This window comes from Sorex fumeus, unplaced genomic scaffold (genome assembly GCF_029834395.1).
Source record: "Sorex fumeus unplaced genomic scaffold, SorFum_2.1 ptg000043l, whole genome shotgun sequence".
In the NCBI taxonomy this organism is placed as follows: domain Eukaryota; kingdom Metazoa; phylum Chordata; class Mammalia; order Eulipotyphla; family Soricidae; genus Sorex; species Sorex fumeus.
The window spans coordinates 47,941,318-47,957,196 of NW_026606100.1; the positions used below are offsets into that span (position 1 = coordinate 47,941,318).

At 55.9% G+C, this 15,879-nt stretch overlaps 1 protein-coding gene across 2 annotated transcripts; it reads left to right on the forward strand.

The window, feature by feature from the left end:
- The first annotated feature begins 2,394 nt into the window (after positions 1 to 2,394).
- On the forward strand, positions 2,395 to 15,879 carry DENND10 (DENN domain containing 10). Of its 2 annotated transcripts, XM_056120976.1 has the most exons (9): positions 2,395 to 2,484; positions 4,203 to 4,399; positions 6,670 to 6,749; positions 9,766 to 9,914; positions 11,230 to 11,341; positions 11,861 to 11,961; positions 13,220 to 13,327; positions 13,643 to 13,737; positions 15,402 to 15,878. In XM_056120976.1, the coding sequence occupies exons 1-9, from the start codon at positions 2,430 to 2,432 to the stop codon at positions 15,576 to 15,578; spliced, it is 1,074 nt and encodes a 357-aa protein (XP_055976951.1). In that variant the 5' UTR covers positions 2,395 to 2,429; the 3' UTR covers positions 15,579 to 15,878. The 2 variants fall into 2 exon arrangements, with proteins under 2 accessions (XP_055976951.1, XP_055976952.1); XM_056120977.1 differs by lacking the exons at positions 2,395 to 2,484; positions 6,670 to 6,749 and having other exon boundaries at positions 4,281 to 4,399; positions 15,402 to 15,879.

A 15,879-nucleotide genomic window follows, 5' to 3' on the forward strand; every position in this document is an offset into this window, starting at 1 on the left:
AAACCCGCACAAATGTAGTGTCAACAGGAAACAATGAAAATGACCACCTTTTCACACGAACACAAAAGTCACTCAACAGGTAAAATTATAGACCCAGACCATAAGAGGTTTGGTTAAGTATTTTTGTCCCCACTGGTTTGGGGGGTACATTCATCTGTGTTTACAGCTTACTACGCGTGACTGTTCACTCAGGGAGCACTCCTGGTGGGGCTCAGGGACCTTATATGGGTGCCGGTTCAAACCCAGATCAGCCGTGTGCAAGGCAAGAGCGCCCTCCTTGCTGAATTACTGCTCCATTCCCAGATACATTTTTTAAAATAAGATTTTAAAGAAGGAGGGCTGGAGCGATAGTACAGCGGGTAGGGCATTTACCTTGCATGCGACCGACCTGGGTTCGATTCCCAGCATCCCATAGGGTCCCTGAGCACCACCAGGAGTAATTCTTGAGTGCAAAGTCAGTGGGTGACCCTGTGTGTTGCCGGGTGTGACCCAAAAAGAAAAAAAAAAGATTTTAAAGAAGAAACAAAATTAGGGCCAGAAAGGTAGTACAGTGGACAAGCCACTTGCCTTGCAAAAAGCCAACATGGGTTTGATTCCAAGCATCTCATAAGGTCTCCAAACGCTAGAAGGAGTGATTCCTGAGTGCAGAGCCAGGAGTAAGCCCTGAGCACAGTCAAGTGTAGGTAAAACACCAAATAAGTAAATAAGTAATTTAATAAACTATTAAATAAAAAGAAATAAGCACTGCAACACTGTCTGTAGCACTGTTCTCCTGTTGTTCACTGATTTGCTCGAGCGGGCACCAGTAATGTCTCCATTGTAAGACTTGTTGTTACTGTTTTTGGCATATCAAATACACCACAGGGAGCTTAAATAAAACAAGAAGAAATAAAATTGAGCAAAAAGAGCAAGTTACAAAGAAATCCAGTTTGCTACCCAATGGGAGGGGAACATGACTCATGATCTGACAGGTGTCTGGAATTCCAAACTCCACTGTGGGCACATGAACCCCTACTGTGGGCGCATACACCCCCACTTCCAAGCTGTGCGCCCTCACGCAAGTGGCCTTACAAAAGACGTACTCCTCTAGACCTCAAGGACCCTCCCTAATTAGTTTTTTCTTTTTGTGACTTGAGTTGGTCAGGGATTCCAAACTGCTTGAGTCCTTCCATTACTTACATTGCGGCCTAAAAATACCCTCCTCCGAGGAGACCTCCTGACACCTACATTTTAATTTTTATTTTGGGCGTGGTTTGGGCCACACTCCATAGTATCCCGTGCTCAGGGGTCACTCCTGACAGTGCTTGAGGAACCAGATGCGATGCCAGCAATCAAACCCTGCCCACTGCATGCAAGGCGAGGGAGGGCCTTACCCTTGAGCTCTCTCCAGCCCTCTGACACTCACTTTGCTTGCACATGGTACTCTTACTGCAGCGATTCCTATTACTCTTACTGCAGTGATTCCCATTACTCTTACTGCAGTGATTCCCATTACTCTTACTGCAGTGAACGCTCCGCAGCGCCAGTGACGGGGGAAAAGAAGCGGCAGGTTGGGAAACGCCTGCCTGGAAACAACCAGATCGTCTTTTAGGGTCCCCAGAAGGGGCTCTTATAGAGCAAGAAAATAGGGAAGAACGTTGGTAGGTAAAGGGGAGGCGATCTGCTCCGGAATGAACAATAAAATCACCCCTCAGCTGCCGGGGGAAGGGTGGTGGGGACACACTGTCCCATGTACACACCTAGACAAAGTAAGGGTAGGCTCCAGGGAGAGGTAAACTGAGGACAAACTGCCCTGATCTTCCGGGGCAAGGACAGTCGTCCTTGTTTATTGATCCTGGCCCGTCTGCCCAACGGGCTAATCCCAGTACTGTTCCTGCGTGATTTCCACCCGAGAGTGTGTCTCTCCGAGAGCACCCGGGTTAGCTGATTCAAAGTCCTGGAATTTTCCTTTGCTTGGCCTGGAGGGATGAATGATTAATGAGCGGAGACTCTGCCTCTAGCCCCAGGACACTCCGGCCCCGGAGCAGAAGCGCGGGGCGCGCCGAGAAAGTCGAAGGGGAGGCGCGGAGACCGGGCGGGAGCGGAGAGTGGACACCCGCGGCCAACCGAGAGAGGGACGTTGCGGGACTGGACGGAAGGAGGGCGGGGCGCGGGGCGGGAGCGGCGGGACGCCGGAGGAGGCGGGAGGCGCCGGGCGGGGGCGGGGCCTGCGTAAGGCGGGGCCTCACGGTGGGCGGGTCTAGGAGGAAGCGGGGCCAATGGGGAGCGGGCCCGGCGAAAGACGGGGCCAATGGCGGGCGGGCCCCGTCGCAGAGGCCGGCGGTGGGCGGCCCAGGATAGGGTGGGGCCTGCGGTGGGCGGGACCGAAGGGGGCGGAGCTTGGCCCCGGGCGGCGGCGGCGGCGGCGGCGGCAGCGGCGGCGGCGGAAGATGGCAGCGGCCGAGGCGGCGGACCCGCAGCTGATGCTCGGAGTCGGGCTGATCGGTGAGGACCCGGGCGCCCCCCGTCCGCTCCAGCTCGGCCCGGGCCCGGGGCTCGCCCTGCCCCGGCGCCTCCCGCGGCCCCCTCCGCCGCGCTGGGCCTGGGTCGGAGCGGCGGGGTCCGGCCACCCGGTGCAGGGGCTCGGCCCGCGCGCCCCGGCCCCGCCGCGGACCTCGCACGTGCGGCCGGGGGCGCCGCTGGGCAGTCCCCGGGGACCGTACCCGGGCCCTCCCCCCCCGGAGCGTTCTGGGAGCCGCGTGACCGCCGGGGCCGCCCTGGGCCGAGGAGCAGGTGGAGGAGGCCCCGGGGGTGCGCCGGGTGCACGCTTGGAGGAGGGGACCGAGTGGGGGGTCGCGTCCTGCTCCGCGTCTCCGTGCGACAGGGGCGCGTGCACAGTGGCCTTCGGGGGCTCCCGGCTGGGTTTGGGGAACGAGGGTCCCCGCAAGTACGCCCGGACCCTTCAGCGGGCAGTGGCTGCCCAAGCCCTGGGCAGGGTTGACCTGGGAGGATGTGTTCCGCACCTGGCAAAGTACCCCTGGAACCGCCTCTGTGGACCCCCGTCCCCAAGCTCTGTGCACCGTCACGTAGAGTTGAGCGAAGTAGCGCAAAGTGGCAAGGCGTGCTGCTCGTTTTTTCAAGACTTCAATTATTATTATTATTATTATTATTATTATTTGGCTTTGGATCTACACCTAGCGGCTCTCGGGGCTTACTTCGTGCTCCCGGATCATTTCTGGTGGAATTTGGGGGACTGTATTGGGCGTTGGGGGTGGGGGATGGAACCCAGGTCTGCGGCAGGTAAGGCAAGTGCTTTCATTTGTGTGCTAGCTCTCCGCCCCATCCCCAGATTTTTGTTGCAGTGTGTGAGAGGTCCCTCTGTGCTCAGTGCTGGGGCGGTGGGGGTCGGAGAAGGGCCCAGGTGGTCTGGGGGGGGGGCGTCGAACCCAGGACACCTGCAGGCAAAATGTGTACTCCAGCCCATCTTGCTCCTGCCCATCTTACTCGCCCTCAACACCAGTTTTTTTTTCTTTTTGGGTCACACCCGGGGATGCACAGGGGTTACTCCTGGCTCATGCACTCAGGAATTACCCCTGGCCGTGCTGGGGGACCCTATGGGATGCTGGGAATCGAACCCGATTTGGCTGCGTGCAAGGCAAACGCTGGGTTATTGCTCCAGCCCCCCCCCTTTATTTTTAATTTTTGAAATAAATCCTCTATGTAATTGTAAAAGATCTTCCCAACCAGATTAAATTTTAAAAAAAGAATGAAGAGATGACAGTACAGTGGGTACAGCGTGCGCTTGGCTGGCCTGGGTTCGATCCTCAGCATCCCGGATGGTCCCCAGAGTACTGGCAGGCAGGAGTGATTCCTGAACGCAGAGCCAGGAGTGAGTCCTGAGTATGACCGGGTGTGGCCCCCAAGCCAAAAATAAATAAACGGAATGATAAGCTTCTGAGAATTTGTGCTGGAAGACGTGTCAAAGGTGGAAGGTCAGCACGTCATTCACGATTGGTTGTAAAGCTTTTTGCTCGGGTGTCTTAAGCCTTGATCCTGAGAGTTAGATCCTTTGGCCAGGAGAGGTAGGTGGGAATCTGGGGTCTCCCTCTGCTTCGGGTTGCTTTGTAAAGTGGGTTGTGAAGACTGACTCCGTGCCGTGCTTCTGAATCAATTCACGTCCTTGCCGCTGTTTGACATTCTCAGTGACCATCTTTCCACCGTAGAAAAGGACACGAACGGGGAAGTTCTGTGGGCCTGGTGCTACCCCTCCACCACGGCGAGCACCCGGGCCCTGCTGCTGAGGAAATGCTGCCTGACGGACGAGAACAAACTCCTCCACCCCTTCGTCTTTGGTCAGTACCGTAGAATGTGGTTTTACATCACCACAGCCGAGGTGCCAGACTCTTCAGTTTTGAAAAAGGTAAGTGAGCAGCTGGTCAGAAGCCGGCCGCACTTTTGTGGGGCAGGGAGGGGGTTGCTGGGCATGTAGGAAGCCTGGGTTTCACTGCTGGCACTGAGTGGGAACAATGCTGGGTGAGTGTCCCCTGCCCCCAATCCCAAATGTTTAAATAAGAGCGTTTCTGTTTGTTTGTTTTTTTTTAATTTTAAAAATTTTTTATTGTGATTCGGCATTGCACAGGGGTTACTCCTGGCTCATGCACTCAGGAATTACTCCTGGAGGTGCTCAGGGGACTCTATGGGATGCTGGGAATTGAACCCGGGTCGGCCGCGTGCAAGGCAAACACCCTACCCGCTGTGCTATCACTCCAGCCCTGCATGTCTCTTTTTTTTATTATTATTATTATTTTTTAAGAGCATTTCTCTTTACTCTTGTTTTGTTTTGGGGGGCCATACCTGGTGATGCTCAGGGCTTACTCCTGGCTCTGTGCTCAGGGATCATGCCTGACAGAGCTTGGAAGAGCCCACGTAACATGCTAGGATTTGAACCCACGTCAGTGCTGTGCAAAGCAAGCACCCTACCTATCTCTTTTCTTCAGTCCCTCATTTCTTTTTTCTTCTTCTTTTTTGGCTTTTTTGGGCCACATTTGGCAATGCTCAGGGGTTACTTCTGGCCCTGCACTCAGGAATCACTCCTGGCAGGGCTTGGGAGACCATGTGGGATGCCGGAGATCGAACCTGAGTCTTCTGGTGCAAGAAAAAATGCCTTTCCGGGGTACTGCCTCTCTGGCTCCTCCTGCCCCTTGTTTCTGAAACTTTTCTTAGTTCTTTCTCTCTCTCTTTTTTTTTTTGGTTGTTGTTGTTGTTTCTTGGGCCACACCTGACTGGACTCAGGGGGATGACTCCTGGCTCAGTGCTCAGAGATCACTCCTGGCTCTGTGCTCAGCCATCACTCCTGGCAGGCTCGGGGGATGATGGGGGTTGAACCCGGGATTGATGCGCACAAGGCAAGCACGCCTTCCCCACTGTATGTCTCTCCAGCTCCTCATTTCTATATTGCTTAGGTTTGGACATCAACATTCACAACATGTTTCTTGTTTTTTTTTTGTTTTGTTTTGTTTTTTTTGTTTTGTTTTGTTTTATGGTGTGGGAAATAGAACCCAGAGCCTCACGCATGCAAGGCGAATAGTGCTTTGTCACTGAGCCTCCTTCCCCAGCGCCGGCCATATGGTTTCTTTGCTGTGCTCAGGGCAGACTCCCGGCTCTGCTCTCAGGGATCACTCCTGGAGGGGACCAGGGGACCACAGGGGGTGCCGTGTTGGGTGTGTGCCAGGCCAGCACCCTGCCTGCTGTCCTGTCTCTAGCTCCTGTGCTCTTCATTCGTGTCGTTCACACAAACGTGGGTACAGTGTGCTGAAGCTCACAGCCTTGATTGCGGTGCCAGGATTGCTCTTGGCGCTGTGACACAGTGCTGGCCACCAGACTCGGGGCCTCCAGCCTGGCCTCTGAGAATCTAATCCAGTGCTTTGCTTCTTAGAAAGTTTTGAATTTTGGGCCAGGGAGAGGGTACAGCAGGTTGGGAGTTTTCCTTGTACACACACGGCCTACCTGGGTTTGATCCCTGGCACCCCATCTGGTCCTCTGAGCACCGCCAAGAGCAATCCTATGCATTTTCGGGGGTATGACCCCAAGACAAAAAAAATTGAATTTTGTCTCCTGAATAGGCCATGATTATCAGAAATTGCATCTATAATCATGGGGGCATCTACGTACGAAGAAATGAATCCTATTTATAAGCTCCTAGGGCCTTTTATAGCAATCTCTAGAGAATTGATTATTTCAGGAGTTGGATGATTTTCATGACAGGAATTTTACCGAGACCGTTGTATTCGTTTATTTATTTATTTTCATTTTTTATTCCATTATTGAAATAGTTTCTAAATGGGAAGGCCTGATACAGCAGCTCTGGGTTTATTCTAGTGAGCTGTGGGAACTTCCTTTGTTTGTTTGTTTGTTTTCAGGGATCACAGCTGGTTGTGCTCAGGACTTACTCCTGGCTCTGCATTATTAATAAATCTAATTTCTGCCCTGCACCTGGTTATTTTATCTCCTGGCCGGCTCGGGGAACCACATGAAGGGCTGGGGATCGAACCTGGGTCGACTGCATGTTCAAGCAAAGGCCCTAACCCTCTTCACTATCACTCCGGTCCCTTAAAAGGTGTTTGTTTAATGGTATTTTAAGTGGGCTCAAATAGCCTTTTAAAGGTATCCTTTTGTGTTTCTTTTGTGCAGGTGACTCACTTTTCTATTGTTCTGACCGCCAAAGATTTTAACCCAGAGAAATATGCCGCCTTCACTAGGACATTGTGTAGGTCTGTATGCAACTGTGTTCAACGCTAATCCACAAAAGCTCTTCCTCAGCAGTTTCAGGACTCCTCTCTCTACTGAGGAAGCACATTTCAGCCTGACTAGCCCAATTTCAGCACTAGTGGCCTTCCAGAGACCGTTTTTTTTTTTTTTTTTTTAGAAAGGGGAACTTTTCTCTTCTGCCTAAATGATACTTAAGCGGTGTTTTTTGTTGTTGTTGTTGGGAAAATGGTTGAGGGTGGGCAGAAAAAGAAGCTTGCATAATTACTGTAGTTCCTGAACTCCTTTGGGTCTGTTACTTCTACTCACTTCCAAGTCAGGACTCCCCTTAGCAGTAAACAGAAAACCTTTCTTTTTCTTTTTTGGCTTTTGGGCCACACCCAGCAGTGCTCAGGGCTCATTCCTGGCCCTGTGCTTAGGGATCACTCCTGGTGGGGCTTGGGGGACCTATGTTGGGTGCTGGCGATTGAACCAGATGCCGTGCAAGGCAAGGGCCCTAGCCACTGTCCTATCTCTCCGGCCCCAAGGTTTACTGTGTCTGCAGCCAGCTCTGCTCAGACAGACTTGGTCCGTCCTAAGTGAAATCGTAGCTGCGTGGCCCTGGGGTACCTGCTGGATGCTAAGGGAGGTCCCCCTGACTCAGGAGATGTTCTGGCCTGCCCGGGCCGGGAACTCAGCACCCCGCAGGGGCATCTGTGAGCTGACAGGGGACTCCTGTCATTGCACCGGGCCGGGGTTAGATTACTCAGCTGATTTCACATGAAATATTCAGGGGCCCAGAAGGCAAAGTTGCTTTGGACCCCACTTCCTGTCCAGGAAGAAGGCTAGGGGGAGGGGGGTGTTTCTCCACATCTGCAGTGTCAGCATTATCACATCCCGCAGTGCTAGGAGAGGAAGGACTCAGTCGCAGTCAGTCGCAGGCAGCCACCTCCTCTGCTTCCTCCTCGCTGCACTCCTGTGATTCCCCTCCTGCACGTACACACCCACCGGTGCTCTCCCTCACACCCCCTCACCCCCAGCCAACCCGCTTCCCCGGCCACGTGGCGTCTGCGCGCACAGGCCCAGGGACAGGACTACATGGGCTGGCCATGGCAGGGACCCCTGAGCACCTCCAGGTCTTTGATCCCAGACTCTGGCGCCAACTTTCACCCACACCCAACAACTGCAGGACAGAGTCTGTATGTGGTGATGTTCTCAGCACCCAAGGGCAGGGCTCCCTCCTTTCTTTCCGGGGAGAGAAGTAACTGTGCCCCCCACAGCTATGGGAGAAGACCGTTCCTTCTGGGGGATCCAGGTCGCTGCCAGGACCCCTTCAGCACAGGGCCCTGGTTTCCTGCACATTGCCCAGGCCAGGGTGGGGGACGGGGGGAGGGGCGCTCCTTCCTGTTTTATCCTTTGCGGCCCAAGATTGTCACCTGTCAGCCCCCATCCCCCCCCCCCCCCAATCTAAGTCTCATCTCTGGCACCGTAGATTGTTTTTGTTTTGTTACCTTTGGTTTGTTTGGGGGTTCCTGGTGGTGCTGGGTGGAGGGCAGGAGGGGTGGTTCCATCCAGGGACCCTACGTTGCTGGGCTCAGACCTGAGGCTCCTGACACACCGCGCAGGTGCTGAGCCCTCCAGCCCCTGTTCAGCTTTTCAGTTGTTGTTGCTGGCGGTGATATGGGCAGGTGGAGGGGAAAGGCAGGAGCTCGGGAGGGGGGTCCCCCGCTCCCCCCCCCCGCCAGTCTCCCACCTGGGAGTCTCCCACTCGCCAGGGCTCTGGGGACTGTATTCTTTGGACCCGCCCAGAGAGGCCTGCGGCTGGGCTTATGGGTTTGACTCACGCCTTACAAATTTGCTTTCCCATTTATTGTTCAATCTGTGCATTTAAATAGTGAAAGCAAATAAGACTGGGGAGATAGTACGGTAGGTAGGGCGCTGGCCTCGCACCTGGGTATGACCCAAAAACAAACCAACAAAAGAACATTGTCGATGACTGGCCTCACTGGGTAAAAATATTGGCTTTCCCTCCACTTATCTGCACTAAATAGAATCATTGGGTAATCAAAAATAATGATTTTTGTTTACTTCCCTGTTTTCTATCCCATCAGCTACCAGAAGGCTTAAATCAACCCAGTTGTGCATCTCGAGCACAGTTTGGGTTTAGTTACTCGTCGGAAGAGGTTTCCAGGGAGGGGCTGAGGGCACTCTGTCTGAAGTGAACTTAACGGCAGAAAAGGAAGGAGTTGGATTTTTTTTCTTTTCTTTTTTTTTTTTTTTTTTGCTTTTTGGGTCACGCCTGGCGATGCACAGGGGTCACTCCTGGCTCTGCGCTCAGGAATTACCCCTGGCAGTGCTCAGGGGACCATATGGGATGCTGGGAATCGAACCCGGGTCGGCCGCGTGCAAGGCAAACCCCCTACCCGCTGTGCTGTCTCTCCAGCCCCGGGAGTTGGATTTCTTAATAACTGAAATGCAGCGTCCTCTGGGGGCTCCGGGGATGAATGGGGACTGACACCTGATTCACTCCTTTCCCCGTGACCATGGCAGTTGTCACGACAGTATGACGCTAGTGCGCGGCTGAGTGGACAGCGGCTGGGAGTGTGATGGTGTTCCCTGGAGGCTGACCTCAGAGAACTGTTTCACGGGTCTCTCGAGGTCGCTTCTTTTTTTTTTTTTCTTTTGGAGGGGGGTCACACCCAGCGATGCTCAGGAGTTACCCCTGGCTCTGCACTCAGGAATTACTCCTGGCGGTGCTCAGGGGACTATATGGGATGCTGGGAATCGAACCCGGGTCGATTTGCAAGGCAAATGCCCTCCCCGCTGTGCTTTTGCTCCAGCCTGCTCTCGAGGCTGCTTTGCCCTGTGCTGCGAACGCTGTTTCCACTCAGAGCAGAAGCCGTCCTGTCCCCGAGAGACGCGGGTGTTCTGGCGGGCATCAGCGCCAGGGCTCGGGCCCTCCCCGTCAGGTCCCAGCTTCGCCCATGCCTCTCTCCCCTGGGTTCTGACGAAAGGTGAGCGCTCGGCCTCTTGTCCCTGCAGAATGTATGTGAAGCACGGAACCCCGGTGCGGATGATGGAGAGCTACATCGCCGTGCTCACCAAGGGCGCCTGCCAGAGTGAGGAGAACGGCTCTTTCCTCAGCAAGGACTTCTCTGCCCGCAAGGCCTACCTGGCGGGCTCCATCAAAGGTGAGCCCGGGAGGAGAACCAAGCCCAAAAGCCTTCCCGGGATCTCCGTTCCCTGCCTGCCCAGCCCAGCCCTGGCCCCGGGAGCATCTTCCCACATTGGTCTTTGCCTCTCGGGAAAACTGGTTTCCAGGGCAGGCAGGTGGGAGGGGAGTTTAACTGCCAGAGCTCTGTTTTAAAATTAGATTAGTTGATTTTTGAGGATTTGGGGTCACTCTGGCATTGCTCAGGGCTTCCTCCCAGCTCTGCATTCAGAAATCTCTCCTGGAAGTGCTCAGAGTACTCTATGGCCGGGGATCGAACCTGAGTCGGCCTCAGGTTAAAGCAAGCGCCTTCCCGACCAACTTAAGGAGTGTCGCTCTCCGGAGACCTGGGCAGTTCCTTCCGCCTACAGAGCTCAAGCTCCCGACCCGCTTCCCTTTCTTTTTCCCTTAGTGGGACGGGGCGGCGATGGGCCGATTGTGCCATGACTGTGGTGCTTGGGGGCTACTCCTGGCTCTGTGCTGCGGGAACGGCCCCTGACTCTGATTCGGGGTCACTCCCGGCAGTGCCCAGGGGACCGTGGGATTACCCGGATGGTCCCAGGGTTGGCCGCACTCGAGGCCCCTCAACTCCCTGCTCTTCTTTCCTTGCTGGAAAGTCTAAGGTGACAGGGACAGCCCATGGTTAAGCCACCACCTGAAGTTCAAGTGGGGGGGTCTCAGGGATGCTGTGTCACCCTTGTCCTCCTGCTTTATTCCCAACCGCACTGCTCGGTGCTGTCTCCAGCCAGTCCTTCTTTTTGTTTGTTTGTTTTTTGTTTTTGGCTTCTTTTGCTTTTTGGGTCACACCCAGCGATGCTCAGGAGTTACTCCTGGTGGTTCTCGGGGGACCATGTGGGATGCCAGGGATTGAACCCGGGTCGGCCGCATGCAAGGCAAGAGCCCTCCCTGCTGTACTATCACTTTGACCCCTCCAGCTAGTCTTGTTGGCAGGGTTAGGTGTTTGTCACCTGGCTGCTGGGTGACAAACACCAACATTTCCCACCGTCTGTTCTCTGAGGGAAAAACCCCTTTGTGTTTATACAGCAAAACTCCTGGGGGCCAGAGAGGGCAGCAGGTGGGGCTCTTGCCTTGCTCAGAATCAGCTTGAGTTTGCTACTCAGCACCCCATATGGTCCTCTGGGCACTGCCAGGAGTAATTCCTGAGTGCCAGCCTGGAATAACTCTTGAGTATCAGTGGATGTGGTCCAAAAACAAAAAGAAGAAAAAAAATTTTGGGAAGCAAAACCCTAATTTCTTCTACCTGATGCAGTGACATTGTAATTCTTTATTTTAAGATATTGTATCCCAGTTTGGAATGGAAACCGTTATCTTACATACCGCACTGATGATCAAGAAGAGGATCGTCGTCTATCACCCCAAAATAGAAGCCGTCCAGGAGTTTACAAGGTCTGGTTCCCACTCATTACAGTGTCAGCTCCCGGGGGGCTGCCTGGAGGAGGGGCCTTGAGGTCGCCGTGTGTCAGTTTCAGCTGCTCATGCGTTAAGTAGCATGTGTTAGGCCGGGTTTGGAACCTCATCCCCCGTGCTCGAGGCTCTGGCTCCTAGCTCTGGTCTGGGATCCTCACCTCCTACTCTCCCTTCCCTGCTATTTGTTCTGGGATTGGAGGAAACTTTTTTTTGGTGGGGGTGGGGGGCGGGGAGGAACAGAGCTCTGTGCTCTGAGCTCAGGGGTTGCCCCCAGCGATGTAGTCACTGAACACCCCCGTGTGCCAAGCAGGGGCTCAACCCTTGAACTGTCTGGTTCCTGGAGGAGGCCTAGGAGGTGACGTTCCTAAGCCGTTCCCTTGCATGGATTAGAATCCGGAGGTGTTGGCATGGTTCCCCGCCATGGAGAGGGAAGAGGGAGGTGGCGGGCCCCTCAGCTGACACTCATGACGGGGCCTGGACTCTCGCTTGGCTCCCCAGGACTCTGCCTGCCCTGGTGTGGCACCGACAGGACTGGAGCATCCTGCACCCTTTCGTGCACCTCCAGGCGGAGGAGCTGGAAGCCCTGCAGGCGTGCACAGGTATGTGTGTATGTGCGTGTATGTGTGTGTGTGTGTGTGTGTGTGTGTGTGTGTGTGTGTGTGTGCATGGGTGCACGTGTGCACGCGCTTGTGTGCACGAGTGTGTATGTGTGTGTGCATGTATGCACATGTGTGTGCGTGTGTGTGTGTGTGTGTGCGGACACATTCTAAAGAGCAGTACCGAGCATTCCTTATTTCTTTGGCTAAGAAATTCTTTGCCAAATATTCTTCCACTGAGCTACCACAACTCTGAAAATGTTCTTCCTTATTTTATTTTATTTTTTTTTCTTTTTGGGTCACACCTGTTGATGCACAGGGGTTCCTCCTCCTGGCTCTGCACTCAGGAGTTACTCCCGGCGGTGCTCAGGGGACCATATGGGATGCTGGGAATCGAATCCGGGTCGGCCACGTGCAAGGCAATCGCGCTACCTGCTACGCGGGACACGCCTTGCCAGGCTGGGTGGAAGCAGCAGGGACCTCCCTGGGGTGCCCAGGTCGGGCAGTGCTTGGGCCGTGCAGTGTTCGGGGGTAGCAAGGCGCTGCCAGGCGTGCTGCCAGGCGCGCTGCCCGAGGCCTGTGCACTCACACTGGTGCCACGCCCCCCCAGCCCCAGTCAAGAGTTATTTTGGCGTTCAGGGGCCACACCTGGTGGTACTCGGGGGCTGTTCCCAGCTCAGTACTCAGCAGTCACCTGCGGAGTGCTAAGGGGACCATGGGGGGGGCCAGGGATCAGACCCAGGCTCTGCCATTCCAGCCCGGGCTGCAGCCAGCCTGCCGGGTCCCTCTCTCAGTGGCTCATTTTTAGCTGGGGAAGTTCCCATCTGGAAGTTTCCCTAACGGGCTTGGGGTGCTCAGGGTGCCTGCCTTGCACTCGGCCCACCTGGGATCCATCCCTAGCACCTCATCTGCTCCCCGGAGCCCCACCAGAAGTGGTCCCCGAGTGGAGAGTCAGAAGGGGGGCCCTGAGCAGCGCGGGCGTGGCCCCCACACCCACAGAAGGGAAGATTCCCTCTTGGCTCCCACAGTCTGTCCCTTTGGCCCGGAGGGCAGGAACCGTGATGGAACCGCTTGTCCCCAGCCTCCTGCCGGGCGCTTGAGTCTTCTCCAGGAACACGTGGAGTTTTGGCAGGGGTGGGGGGTTTATTTCTGGGAGCACAATGCCTACCCCGGGTTAGCTGAGCCGGGCAGAGCGTGGTCGGGGGCTGCGGCCCAGCCAGGCTCTGTCCCCACCCACCCTGGGCGTCCGTGTCACATGCAGGCTACGTGGCCGGCTTTGTGGACCCCGAGGTGAGCCACCGGTCAGACCTCTACGACGTGTTCGTGAACCTCGCGGACCGTGAGATCAGCATCGCGCCTTCCGCTAAAGGTGAGCTGCCGCGCCGGGCACCTTGGGGTCTCCTTCCCCCCTCAGGGTCTCCTTCCCCCTCGCTCCCTCTCAGCGCTGTGAGGAGCGCCCCCGTCGGCGCTCAGGACGGACAACGCTGCTGGGGGCCATCGAGGGGACCCTGCCCTCGCTCCGCGGCCCAGCATGCTGCCGGATCTGAGTTGAGGACTCAGACGGGGATGCGGGCGCGGTGTCAGCGGCTTCGGGGACGTTCCCTCTGTCACACCTTCGTACAGACTCACGGCTTGATCCGAGTTCCAAACTGTTCACGCAGCCTGTTCTTCTGGACCCCCACAGAGGCCATGACGATGGGCAAACTGCACAGAGAGGTGGCTCAGCTCATCGTGGAGTCGGCGGAGGACCCGGAGAAATCCGACGGCGAAGTCATCCAGGTACCCGGGCCGGCCGCGCGCTCGCCGTGTGTCCGCCGTGTGCCCACGGGAACAGGCAGCGCGGTGGGAGATCCAGTAGAGGTGCCACGTGGCCCACGGCGACCCAGGGAGATAGAGGCAGGCACAGGCTGCAGCTTCCTGTCAGCCTAGGCCTGCCAGGCCGCCCCGGGACTGGCGCTTCCTCCGGCCCGACTTCCTGCAGGAATGAGGCGCTGTCAGCAGCGGGTGCCGCCAAGAGGGCTCCTGCCCAGCAGGGTTGTTGGGCTTCTCCAGGGGTCACCAGGCCTTGTGGCGGCTGCCCCCCTCTCCTCGCCCCTGCCAGACTCGATGCGGTGTGAGGTTTTGATTTGGTATTTTGGGGGGCTACACCCAGCACTACTCTGGATCGCTTCTGGCCGAGCTCAGGAAGACCTCGCGGGGTACCGGGATGGAGCCCTAGGGCCGAGGAGCACAGAGCACACGCTGGCCCTGGCTCCCGGCTGCTCGCAGGGCAAGGCAGACGCCTGCGTGCTGGACCAGCCCACCGGCCCGCGTCCGTTCTCTCTGGCTTCTATTGAGTGTCGGGAACATCGATTTGTTACGTTTCTCTCATACTCTACCTGCTTCCCTTCCTTGTCATTGCGCGGCCAGGCCCATGGCTTGGTTGTGGCGCTCGTGCACTGGGTGCCGGGGGCCGGAGACGCACCCTTAGGCGCTGGGGACCCCGTGGCAGCACCACCCCCAGCGTGAGGTTGAGACAGGAGGCCCAGCTTAGGCCTCACGACTCCCCGACAGTACGCCCAGTGCGTTTCTTTTAAAAAAAATTTTATTTAATTAATAAAAACATGTATTCTTATTTTTTAATTAAATAAGTAATTAATTTTACTCTTTGGGTCACACCCGGCGATGCACAGGGATTACTCCTGGCCCTGCACTCAGGAATTACTCCTGGCGATGCTTAAGGGACCATATGGGATGCTGAGAATCGAACCGGGTCAGCCACGTGCAAGGCACACAAACGCCCTCCCAGCTGTGCTATTGCTCCAGCCCCTCAGTCTCTGTTTTTTTTTTTTTATGTTTTTTCTTTTGGTTTGTTTTTGTTTCACACCCAGTGCTCAGGACTGACTCTTGGCTCAGTGCTCAGGGATCACTTCTGGCAGATTTGCAGGACCACCTGGGATGCAGGGGATCCAACCTGGGTCAGCTGCGTGCAAGGCAGTACCCTCTCCGGCCCCTGTTTGTTTTGTGCTGAGGCCTCACCTGCAGCACTCAGAGCACTTGGGGCTGACTCCAGGCTCTGTGCTCAGGGATAAGGGATGGAACCTGGTCAGTGGCGTGCCAGGCCGCCCTGTCCCCGCTGTACTGTCCCCCCAGCCCCAATTTCTTTTTTTTTTTTTCCTTTTTGGGTCACACCCGGCGATGCACAGGGCTCACTCCTGACTCTGCACTTAGGAATTCCTCCTGGCGGTGCTCGGGGGACCATATGGGATGCTGGGAATCGAACCCAGGTTGGCCGTGTGCAAGACAAACGCCCTACCCACTGTGCTACCCCTCCAACCTCTCCCACTTTCTTAATGTATAGAGTTAGTCTGAGGAACTGCAAATGGTGGGAAGAAGAGTTTTATTGGGATGAAACAACTGTTCGAACCGGTACCAACAGAGCCCATTCTCCTGCTCTCTTAAAGGATATTTCCCAAAAGACCCGAGAAGTCCTCGCCATCCTGATGCCGTTCTCAGAGGCCTCTGGCGACGGAGGGAAGCGGGTGCTCAACTTGGAAGCGCTGAAGCAGAGGCGGTTCCCGTCGGCCACCGAGAACTTCCTCTGCCACCTCGCAGCGGCCGAACAGATGCTGAAAATCTGACCGTGCCCAGCCGGCCCGCTCGCCGTGCTCCTGAGACCGTGTGACGTCAAGTAACACAGGAATGTTCCAGTTCTCACAATCCGTTGGCAAGAATGGGCAATCCAACTTGAGAAAAAAGCACTGAAACACGTATGAGAAACACTCTCGGCTCTCTGGCGTGGGTCCCCTGCCTCCCACTGGGGCGGGTGAGGCGCGGCCAGGCGTCACTCTCCGACGGCCCCGGGCCGGGGGTGCTGTGCCCCACGTCGGGGCCTCCTGCAAACCGCCCGCAGACCCGAAGCCTTCCTTGCGCCGAAGGTCC

Bases quoted from the DNA above. Each gene is read 5' to 3' on its own strand.
- DENND10 (XM_056120976.1), top strand. From the start codon at position 2,430: ATGGCAGCGGCCGAGGCGGCGGACCCGCAGCTGATGCTCGGAGTCGGG. The intron at 9,915-11,229 runs GTGAGCCCGGGA...CTTTATTTTAAG, and splicing joins CCTGGCGGGCTCCATCAAAG to ATATTGTATCCCAGTTTGGA. The intron at 11,342-11,860 runs GTCTGGTTCCCA...TTGGCTCCCCAG, and splicing joins GCCGTCCAGGAGTTTACAAG to GACTCTGCCTGCCCTGGTGT.